At 45.4% G+C, this 12,060-nt stretch overlaps 1 protein-coding gene across 2 annotated transcripts in view; it reads left to right on the plus strand.

The window, feature by feature from the left end:
* Nucleotides 1–12,060, plus strand: part of LRRC2 (leucine rich repeat containing 2) — a 47,763-nt gene that overhangs the window by 13,026 nt on the left and 22,677 nt on the right. For both annotated transcript variants that reach the window (XM_059879820.1, NM_001080311.2), the window contains 2 exon segments: nt 2,256–2,463; nt 9,136–9,292. In XM_059879820.1, the coding sequence (XP_059735803.1) occupies nt 2,256–2,463; nt 9,136–9,292 (365 nt within the window).

Consider the following 12,060-nt stretch of genomic DNA (forward strand, 5'->3'; position numbering starts at 1 on the left):
TAGGCCATAGTGAGACAACTGCTTTATTGGGTGAAACAGAAACCAGTGAGAGATGCGGCCAGAGGCATGACGTGGTGTGACGGACACTGTCACAGGCCCACTCAAAATGCTGGATGGATGTAGACTGTCGGGAGGCAAGAGTGTTCCCTGCTTAAGGACGCTGGTGACTTGGACCAGGATGGGAGCAGTTAAGATGGTGAGGAGTGGCCAGATTCTGGTAAAAATGACCTTATTTGCTGATGGGCTTGATGAAAGAAAGCACAGAGTCAAAGATGACCCTGAGGTTTGGGGTCAGAGCACCTGGGAAGTCTTTTTACTAAAATGGAGAAAGAAGCAAGTTTAGCAGGTGGAGATAGGAGTTTGGGTTGGAACTTGTCAACTTTGGGATGCCTTTTACTTATTCAGGGGGAGCTGTTGGGAGGCAAGGAGGCTGGATTCACTGAGGACGTCTTGGCTGGAATGATATAATTGGGCCTTGTCAGCATATAGATGTATTAAATGCCAAGACACAAGAATGTCTGCAGACAAGGATGATCTGTATCGCTATCAATTTTCTACAAGTTAACTTCAATCCCTGCTGAATTGTAACATAGCTTAGCCTAGTCAACGACAAAGGTGCATACCCCTATAGGATTGGATAAAATCCACCAGGGCTCTGGCATTCCAAATATCTACCAGTCTCTTGCTTTCTTGAGCCTTCCATTTTTTTCCTTAAAATTGACAGTGTTTGGTAGTCAGGGAAAAGCCCTGGCCTCAGAGATGTTCCCACGCCAGACTCTTTGCTCTGTTCCTGCCCTTCCTGATGCCTTGGCTCCTGGGTTTGCCTGAGACCCCAGAGCCAACTGTGATTCTAGTGCATTTCTCCTTCAGGTACCGCTTGAGAGTTTCCATGCTAGGACTGACCCTCTACTACAGGGTTTTCATCTGTTTGTTCGCTCAGCACTTGTGTTGCCTTGGGTCATGTAGACACCAGGGCTGCAGTTGCAGCCTGTTTCTGAAACAGCCCCCTTTTTAAGCCCAGGACCCCGCCTGCCACCAAGTCCCTGAGTTGGGCTAAGAAGGGCCCAGATGTCTTCTTGAATGTTTTTTGTACCAAGTTCCTATCCAAGGCAGGCTACTTATTTTGAGACAGTGTCTCTGTGTGATAGATTTGAAGGACAGCCACATCAAACCTTGTTTTGTATCACACAGAAGGTTAACCTATTAAATGCTCCAAGCAGATATCAAATCTCTAAATGGAGAAAGATCCCCCAGGTGCCCAACACTGTTCTAATGACCGTGTGGGCATCAGAAGGGCAGTGAGATGTAGTCCATCGTCATGGAGCTGATGACCAAGCTGGAGGACGAAGAAATCTATAAAGTGATAGGTTAGAGAAGTATTCTGGCCTAGAGAATTCCATGGACTGTATAGTCCATGGAGTCGTAAAGAGTCGGACACGACTGGGGACTTTAACTTTAGGGAGGTAGCAACGAGAAGGTACTGGGAGTAATGGGGAGGCTGAGGAGTCCTGGGCCAGTTCCAGTGTCTGACTGAAACTGAGGTTTATGAATAACAGGTTCATCTGTAGGAGTGAAGTTTCCTAAGGTAGCTGGTGGTAGACCTTCTACAGTTATATTTTATAAACTGGGGCTGTCTGTATATTTCTATCCATATGCTCCTGTGTGCGTGCTAAGTCGCTTGAATCATGTCTGACTCTGTGCGACCCTATGGACTGCAGCCCTCCAGGCTCCGTGGGATTCTCCAGGCAAGAATACTGGAGTGGGTTCCCATGCCCTTCTCAAGGGGATCTTCCCAACCCGAGGATTGAACCGGGGTCTCTTAAAGCAGGTTCTTTACCACTAGCGCCACCTGGGTTGATGGCTCCTGGAAGATCAGCAAATTCCTGCATTTTTAAAAGTTGCATTAAAAAAAAATTGGGGTTAGCACCTTATAATATCAAAAGATATTGTAATTAATCAAAGGAATAGGTAATTTTGGTAAAAATTCCAGCTGTGTAACTCCTGTATTTTTAAGTCAGATTTGCTAAAAATTCACAACTCTGAAGGTTTAAGATTCTTACCCACTTCCCACCCCCAGATCCCCCACTGCAGAGGAAACAGGAAAGGAGGGGCGGGGAGAGGGGATGGAAGTGGAGGGGAGGGCTCTTCTCTGGCTGCTGGGAAACTGCAGGTGATGAGAAGGACTGCGCATGCGCGCAGGTAGCTTGGCCGACTTCTCCAGGCAGGTGACCGCGACCTCTGCCGCCCCGTTTTAGGATAAAGGAGGAGTGGAACTTCGTGGCCGAGTGCAGGAGGAAAGGCATTCCCCAGGCCGAGTACTGCAAGAACGGCTTCGTAGACACCAGCGTGAGGCTGCTGGAACGGATCGAAAGGCGCTCTCTCGCCTCTCAGAGCGCGCTTTCCAAGGAAAGAGACAAACGGAGCAGTGAGTTTGTGTTTGAACTTTCCGGAGATCACTGGAAGGTGAGTCCACGCGCTCCTGTCCCCGCAGCAAGTGGAGGCTGGTGCCGCGCTGCGGCCGACGTCTGCTGCTTAGGCTGAGCTCAGGGCATTGACCTTGGTCCAGCGCGCTCTTGTCTTTAGAGAGGTTTTTCTCTGGATGCGGAGGATCCCTTGCCTGCTGTAAGCTGAGTTCCTGCATCTTTTCTGCCGTGAAAGACCGTGTAGTCCTGAAAAGAGCAGCGGGATCCCCTTGGGTCTCTCTGTGAGGGACTGGGACCCCAGCGGCTGACCAGGCTGGCGCAAGTCTTTAAAATGCCTGATTCTGCCATCTTTCCCCACTGACATTAAAAAATAACTGTTTGCCTTTTTTTTTTTTTTTTTTTAAATTTAAAAACCCTGAGCATGTAATCTGCCTAACTCTGACATGTAACTCTGACTTTGCTGACTTGTCACGGAGTGCAGGGCTGCAAAGGAATTTTGCAGTCAGATTTTCTCTGAGATTCTGAGGCCAGGGCAGAAATGTCTTCTGTTTCTTTCCTCAAGTGTGCCTGGGTCCTTCCTGCTCCCACTCCGCCCAGGTTGCCGCTTGGCTTGGAGAGGCTGCCTGTGGTCTGACAGTTCCTGGTTGAGGCAGCACCTGGGGTGGGTATGCATGAGGTAGGGGAATGAGCTCAGGCTCTCTTCCCTTCAGTGGGACAGGTTTCTCCCAACCTGCCCTCCGTCTCTCTGTATGCCACCGTTTTGTGGCTGAAAGGCCTTTGGACGGGAAACCGAGTATTTGGGGGTAATCCTTTATTGGCCCCATGACCTGAGGCAGTTTACTCCACTTGCGTGCATTTCACCTCCTTCTCTGTCAAATGGTGCTGCTGCTTGCCTTGACCCCCTCTGAGGGCCCTTGTGAGGGTTAAATAAGCAGATACTCTGTGACACTGACCCATTAGCGACACATCCCTATAAAAATGGGAGAGATGATGACTGAAACCTCTTTAGTGGCCTTTCTACTGCATCCCCATCACTGAGATCAGTGCTGCCTTTTCTGGGGCAAGAAGGAGGGCCTGTCTGGATTTCTAAGTAAATATCACTCATAAGTCATTCTCATGTACCATCATCAGACCTGACCCCAGACCCCTGGGGAATCTGCTGAGTCCTCTCGGCTCACAGCACCTTTGGAAACCAGTTTACAGAGCATTTAGTGAGTGCCTGGAGTGGTAAGGGGATAGGAAGAGGGTTAAGAGCCAGGCAGCTCTGGACACTCCAGGGTGAACCTGTGGACAGTGTCTTCATTACTTACAGTCTTCCCGTCCCCTCCACTCTGCTCCCTGAGCTGGTACCCTATCCTCACTGGTACTCGCCCCGGGAGAGACTCTGGGGCCTCCAGCATTCATCGGTATGAATTTCAGTTGCTGTTTTCCCTCCCCAGAGAGATTTGTGTTTCAGTCTTGCCTCTACATAAGGAGTGAAAAGCTCCATTAAGGGATTTTTGCCATGAGTATTAGAGTGCTCATGGCAGCGAGGGAATTCTGGCCTCTAGCATCACTCCGGGCAGCAGGCCTGGTCCCTGCAGGAGGCCAGCATGGGATGGACAGGGTGGAGGAGCTTCTGGGGCTTTGGGGACTGGGTGGGGAGAGCTCGTCTGGAGTCCCTTAGAGCTGGCTGTGGGGCTGTGATCTGTGACTGAAGGTACCTATTTGGAGGTGGTACTAGGGGGCTAGTCATTCTTTGTGAGCTAGAAGCACCCAGGCCCTGGGCCCTGTTCTTTCAGGAAGATTTCTCCAATTTTATTCAACATGTCTTCAATAGAAGATTTCACTTCTACTGTCTGTCAAGTTTTCAATTTCCAAGAACTCTCTGTTTTGTGAATGCATGCATCCTGTGATGTGGCTTTATTTTCTACTTTTATATATATTATAAAATTTAAGATAACTTAAAAGTTTTTTTTTCCTGTTTTCATGGGGCTTAACATTTTTTAAATTTATTTGGTTTTGGTTGCACTGGATCTTCGTTGCTGCGAGGGCTACTCTTTAGTTGTGGTGTGCAGACTTCTCATTGTGGTGGCTTCTCTTGTGTAGCGTGGGCTCTAGGCATGCAGGCTTCAGTAGTTTGGCTCCCAGACTCTAGAACACAGGCTCAGCAGTTGTGGCGCACCAGCTTAGCTGCTCTGCGGCATGCGGGATCCTCCTGGACCAGGGACCCAATCCGAGTCCGCTGCATTGGCAGGCGGATTCTTATCTTTTACTCCACCAGGGCAGTCCTCTTGGGACTTTCTTATCTATCTTGATTATCAATAGCTTTTTGGATGCAGTTTCCATCTTTCAGGGTCTCCTTTTTCTTTTAGGGTGTTTACATGTTTTAGGGGGTTTGCATGTTAGGGTGTTTGCATCTGGCATCTTGGGACTGCCTGGGAGCTCTGGAGACGCTGGATGTCGGGAGCACTGAGAAGCTGATTAGAAGGTCCAAGTGTGTTTCAGGTAGGGGCTTTGTTTTTTGAGGGAGCCCCCATATCACCAGTGTGCTCCCCTCCACCTCCGCCTCAGAAGTACATATTTATGGTTTGTCTGCAGCTGGTGAGAGCCCACGGAGAGAGTACTCTCTCATCCTGCAGGCAGGGACAGGCCTGGCAGCCTGTGCTCTGGAGAGAGGAGGGCTGGGGGTGGAGTCTTGGCATCCATCACTCATCCTATGGTTTCTGCCTCCCCTCCGAGATGTGCCTCAAGGTCCCCAATCCAGGACTCCGGTTAACCCCTCCAGTAGATAAGCCTCAGTCTCCTACAGGGACAGTAGCTCTGTGACGTGGATAGGGGCAGAGATCTGGTCCTAGACTTCGAACCTGACCTCCTTCTTTCTGCTCTGCCTTCCTCCCTCCGCACATCCCTGGCTCTTCTACTTTCTAACTTTCTGGGGCATCTGGTGAAAAGATGAGTTCAGTTCAGTTCAGTCGCTCAGTCGTCTCCGACTCTTTGCGTCCCCATGAACCACAGCACGCCAGGCCTCCCTGTCCATCACCAACTTCCGGAGTTCACTCAGACTCACGTCCATTGAGTCAGTGATGCCATCCAGCCATCTCATCCTCTGTCGCCCCCTTCTCCTGCCCCCAATCCCTCCCAGGATCAGAGTCTTTTCCAATGAGTCAACTCTTCCCATGAGGTGGCCAAAATATTGGAGTTTCAGCTTCAACATCAGTCCTTCCAATGAATATTCAAGACTGATTTCCTTTAGGATGGACTGGTTGGATCTCCTTGCAGTCCAAGGGACTTTCAAGAGTCTTCTCCAACACCACAGTTCAAAAGCATCAATTCTTTGGCGCTCAGCTTACTTTATAGTCCAACTCTCACATCCATACATGACCACTGGAAAAACCATAGCCTTGACTAGACGGACCTTTGTTGGCAAAATAATGTCTCTGCTTTTGAATATGCTATCTAGGTTGGTCATAACTTTCCTTCCAAGGAGTAAGCGTCTTTTAATTTCATGGCTGCAGTCACCATCTGCAGAGATTTTGGAGCCCAGAAACATAAAGTCTGACACTGTTTCCACTGTTTCCCCATCTATTTGCCATGAAGTGATGGGACCAGATGCCATGATCTTCGTTTTTTGAATGTTGAGCTTTAAGCCAACTTTTTCACTCTCCTCTTTCACTTTCATCAAGAGGCTTTTGAGTTCCTCTTTACTTTCTGCCATAAGGGTGGTATCATCTGTGTATCTGAGGTTATTGATATTTCTGCCGGCAATCTTGATTCCAGCCTGTGCTTCCTCCAGCCCAGCGTTTGTCATGATGTACTCTGCATAGAAGTTAAATAAGCAGGGTGACAATATACAGCCTTGATGTACTCCTTTTCCTATTTGGAACCAGTCTGTTGTTCCATGTCCAGTTCTAACTGTTGCTTCCTGACCTGCATACAGGTTTCTCAAGAGGCAGGTCAGGTGGTCTGGTATTCCCATCTCTTTCAAAATTTTCCACAGTTTATTGTGATCCACACAATAGGCTTTGGCATAGTCAATAAAGCAGAAATAGATGTTTTTCTGGAACTCTCTTGCTTTTTTGATGATCCAGCGGATGTTTGCAATTTGATCTCTGGTTCCTCTGCCTTTTCTAAAACCAGCTTGAACATCTGGAAGTTCATGGTTCACGTATTGCTGAAGCCTGGCTTGGAGAATTTTGAGCATTACTTTACTAGCGTGTGAGATGAGTGCAATTGTGTGGTAGTTTGAGCATTCTTTGGCATTGCCTTTCTTTGGGATTGGAATGAAAACTGACCTTTTCCAGTCCTGTGGCCACTGCTGAGTTTTCCATATTTTCTGGCATACTGAGTGCAGCACTTTCACAGCATCATCTTTCAGGATTTGAAATAGCTCAACTGGAATTCCATCACCTCCACTAGCTTTGTTTGTAGTGATGCTTCCTAAGGCCCACTTGACTTCACATTCCAGGATGTCTGGCTCTAGGTGAGTGATCACAACATCGTGATTATCCAGGTCATGAAGATCTTTTTTATACAGTTCTTCTGTGTATTCTTGCCACCTCTTCTTAATCTCTTCTGCTTCTGTTAGGTCCCTGAGGAGCTCAGGTTGTGTCTTATTGTTCCTGCTGCTGGCCTAAGACTGAGCAGGTCAGGGGGTGCTGGGTTACCATCTTTCAGCTTTCTAGCTACCAAGACCTTGTTGCTACTGCCTCTCTTCTCTTTCTCTTTGCCCTCTTGTAAGGTTTATGCTTTCAAAAAGGAATTCTTTTACTGTCTTTTTTCATAGAGAGGAGCAAAAGTATATGTATGTGTTCAACCTGCCATCTTCACCCCATTCCTTTTATTTTTATTTAATGTGCTATCTTAAGATTTTTCCCATGTTATTAAAAATGGTTATGGATATAATTTTAGAAGGCATTGTAACTTTTGCAAGCATTCTGTTATTGGAAGAACAACATGAGAGAAGTTATTTATGAGGCACTTAACCATTGAAACTTCAAGAAAGAGAGTGTGATTATGACCTGGGGTCAGCTCTCTGATGCCCCAGCTCCTGTCTTGTCTGAGCTGCAGAAGGAAACCGTCTGGTGTGGTGTGGGTGGCATTCGGATCAGGATGAGGAGGTGCTGAGATGGATTTGCCAGGCCCGGGTGCTGGGGTCAGTCACTCAAGGCCCTATGCTGGGAAGGGCCCTGGGCTTGATTTAATGCTCTGCCATCTCCATCTTGAAATTCCTAATAACTTTTAGAATGGGCCTGCAATTTCATTTTGTCCTAGTTCCTGAAACTACGTAGCTGGAACGTACCCTAAGTAACCCGTTTAAATGTCTTTGGATTTCAGCGTTCCTCTTTTATTTATTTTTAATAATTAATTAATTTTTTGGCTGTGCTGCGTCTTCACTGCTACTTGGGCTTTTTTCTAGTTACGGTGAGCAGGGGCTATTCTCTAATTGCGGTGCATGGGCTTCTATTGCAGTGGCTTTTCTTGTTGCAGAGTGCGGGCTCCAGGCTGCACGGCTTCAGTAGTTATGGCTTCCAGGCTCTAGAGCACAGGCTCAATAGTGGTGGAGTGTGGGCTTAGTTGCTGCACGTCATGTGGGATCTTCCTGGATCAGGGATCGATCCCCTTGTCTCTTGTATTGGCAGACAGATTCTTTAACACTAAGCTACCAGGGAAGCCCTCAGTTTTCTTCTTTAAAATGGGCCTGAATCATGCCCACTTTGCCTCTCTTGTACTGTTATCTGAAAGCATGTTAAAGATGAAAGGACTTCTGTAAGTTACAACTTAATCCACATATCCAAGAGCAGTGATCCTAAAGCCCGTTCCAAGTACAGGTACCAAGCAAAGGGTCACTGTGGACGCTCTGATTGCTGCTCCCCGCCCCGCCCCACCTCTTCTCCTGTACATTCCGGCCCCACTTTGCTGATGGTGCACTGTGGTCAGCTCTGTGAGGTCAGGGGACACGCATATCCCGCAGTGCTCAGCACATCTTGTTGAGGTAGGCGCTCGTAAGCCCATGAACTGAAATTCTCCAGCTGGCCAAATAGTACCTCTAAGGTCTAATGCATTTCTCAACACCTTTACGATTTTATCCCAGACCACTTGAGGCAGGGAAGATCCTGGATACAGCTGAGTTGCTCTCTGTCACTTCAGAAGTGAAGGCCAGAAAAGGCGTGCCCTTGAGATGTGGCTCAGCATCCAGGTCTCCCCACTGTCCTTCTCGGCTCTTATCCTGTTAGACTCATAAAAAAATTCGGCACAGCAAATATTAAGTCTTTATCAGATATTTTAAAGAGCAACTATCAGTAGTACAGAGGAAGGGAGATGGAGCACACGTTTTAAAATCCAAGTCATGGCCAGATTTTATTTTTAGATGATGTTAAATCCGTATGTTGTAAATAAATAATATGTATGTGGCTTGGGGTGGGAGCCTGGTTGTCAGTGTCCACACAGCATTTGATTTTAATAATATGAATTCATGGCCCTTTTGAAATTGGGCTCATCTGCTACTGTGGAGTTACTGCCAGCCACAGCATCTTGCTTTCTCTTTGGCATGGCTGCAGAGCTGGCATGCGTGCATGCTTGCTAAGTCAGTTTAGGCGAATGCTCTCACCCACGCTCCCTCTCCTCTGGGTTTTGGAACAAGTGCATGTTTTCCTTGGCTTCTTGCGTTCTGCCTCTGAACTCCTACACAGGGAGGAGCTAGTTCTGACCGATGGGTTCCCTTCTATTCTAGGAGTTCCCAGATTCTTTGAAGGAGCAGACGCATCTGAAAGAATGGCACATCAGCAATACTCTGATTCAGATCATTCCTAAGTATATCGAACTGTTTCAAGCCATGAGGATTCTGGATCTGCCAAAAAACCAGATCTCCCGTCTTCCAGCTGAAATTGGTATGTTCCTTAGCTGGAACCTTCAGGGCCCTTGTCTGGGAAGCAGGGGACACGGAGAACTCTTCCTTCTCCTGCTGCCCCAGGACGTCGCTGTTCGGGGCCGTTTCATGTCTCTCCAGAGCTGCTGGTTCACAGTGTCCCCTCTGGGTAGTGATGGCAGGATCTCCCTGCGTAATTCAGCAGTGCTGACATCTGCCACTTCCTTAGAAATGGCAAGTCTCATGAGTGAGCAGCGCTGTGTTTAGAAACTTTTTGGTTTTTTTCTTTTGGCTTTAGAAATACAAACATGCAATAATGTATTTATTATAAATATAAGATACAATATATTGTTGCCACATAAGAGTCCACTGATGAGTTTAGTTTAGCTTATGGTTTTATTTTGGTCCAGATTCTTTATTTTCAATCATTCTGTTGTTCACTCGCTTCACCGTAAGTGAAGTCCATGATAATGATCGTCACTGCTTCTCTTTCTCTCGTGCGTGAAGCACATGGCTGTTCTGGGCACATAGTCGTTATGATTCTTCCAAGACACTCAAGTCTTTCTGGAGACATATCATCCCCATAAACCTCTGTAATGAGCAGGGCGAAATAATTAAACATTCTAGAAAGACATAAAATGTAAAGTCAGCTCTCTCAGCAAGGATTATTTCCTGGTATCAAAATTATACACATATCCAATGTTCTTCTAGAGCTCTACATTGTAGCCATATTTATAAATATATGTTAAAATATATGCCCATTAAATATATTTATATGTATGCTTATGTTAATGTATATGCACACTAAACATACTTCCACAGAAGAGCTCACACTGTGTTCTTCAGCCTAAGCCTTCTTTTCCCTTATCATACCTTGAAGATGGGGATGGACTCTAGGGTCAGGCTGATTGGGTCTTTCACTTACTGAAAGGTCACCTTAGGCAGGTCCCTCACTGGTTTTCAGTTTCTTTATCTGTAAAATGGTGATAATAATAATATCTACTTCACAAGGTTGTTGTAAAGATTAAATAGTTAATACAAAGAAAGCGTTTAGAACAGATCAACCCTCAACAATTGCTAGCCACCACCACTATCATTGGGCTTCCCTGGTGGCTCAGCTGGTAAAGAATCCGCCTGCAACGCAGGACACCTAAGTTCGATCCCTGGATTGGGAAGATCCCCTGGAGAAGGGAATGGCTACCCACTCCAGTATTCTGGCCTAGAGAATTCCATGAACTCTATAGTCCATGGGGTCACAAAGTCAGACACGACTGACTGAGTGACTTTCACTTCCCCACTCTCATCATTTTCATCATTGTTATCTTTACATAAATGTTATTTTTCAATATCAGAATATCCTATCCTTCCTCATTCTCCCTAATGGCTGAGTGATGATTATGGTATGCTTTATTTAACTTCTTCTTTAAATATTTTACATTTAAACTAAGTAATTGGACACTAGATCTAAGATTCTGAAGACACAATTCTAGTCTGAGTAACTTGGGCAAATACTTTCATTTTTTTGCATCTTAGTATCCTCCTTTGCAGGATAAGGGGTCAGACTTTTTAAATAATATTTGCCACCTTTAAAATTCCCTAGTTGAGTGTTTTTGCATGTCAAAAACACTGTGGGAGGGGAGGGGAAAGAAGTCTCAGAAACTTTACACATTCTATACTGGATATAAGTCATACATAAATATCTTATCCACCTTGTAACTTTGAGTCTATTTCAAGTCAACTGAATATAATTCAGCCAAATACACCTGTGACTTTGGCAGAGTCACAAAAATTCTCCTCACGTGGCTGAGAAATATATCGTATCCCTAGTTTGAAGATTCTTGTGATGGATAAGTATAGAATTTTTATCATTACATAGGGCATTCATAAGAAAAGTAAGGGCCAAATAATAAAAAGAGGGTCTTTAGGTGATAACTGGCCCTTGTTTTATTCTAGGGAGTTATTTTCTGTTGCTTGCTTGCTTCTTAGATGCTAGTCGAGTTATTAACTTGGAGTGTTTGGAATACACCTTCTTTTCAAGCACAACTATTGTGGACATTTAGGACAAATCATTCCAAATGTGCTGAAAAGAACTAAACATATGCTAATTCAAGACATGGTCTTTTCCTGGTGGAGTAGGTATAACTCCTTACACACTAGAGAGAAATTAAAAAAAAAAATCAACAGAATGTGATTGGCTAGAAAGAGGACTGAAGAGTTGTGTGTTTTTCTGTTTTTTTTTTTTAAGCTCTTTTATGTTGAATGGCTCTCTTTTGTAAAGGAGGTGGAACTGGATCTCTTACAGAGCTATTTTAGAGAATAACTGAGCATTGGCTGAGCAGAGTGGGTGAGGGGAAGTGGTCACCAAATGGGGTATCCTGTTTCTCATTATCAGGACAATTATTTCTGACAAATTAAGCATGACAGTTAGTGGTCCTCTTAACTCTGAGGAATAATCATTAAATGGGTTTAAAATAGCTAATTATTGAAGTAGTTTAAAACTGTTTACTCAACTAATTTAAAGTATGTAAATTCCTTAATGCTTTCTTTGGGCTCTAGAAGCTAGAAGCCTCTGGACAACAAATTGTACCCCAATTAGATTATATTTTGCTCACTGGCAATTAGGTCTGAGGGCCCTGGGAGAATGGGCTATATAAGTAGGGAGATTTCATTTCAGTTGGAAAAGATCCTGGAACATTGCAGGAAAGGATAGACTCATTAGCTATTTAGAAATATAATATGCTGGAGCTATGATGCCTGTCTTAGATCATTCAGACTGCTATAAAAAAAAAC

Source organism: Bos taurus, chromosome 22, assembly GCF_002263795.3.
Source record: "Bos taurus isolate L1 Dominette 01449 registration number 42190680 breed Hereford chromosome 22, ARS-UCD2.0, whole genome shotgun sequence".
In the NCBI taxonomy this organism is placed as follows: Eukaryota; Metazoa; Chordata; class Mammalia; order Artiodactyla; family Bovidae; genus Bos; species Bos taurus.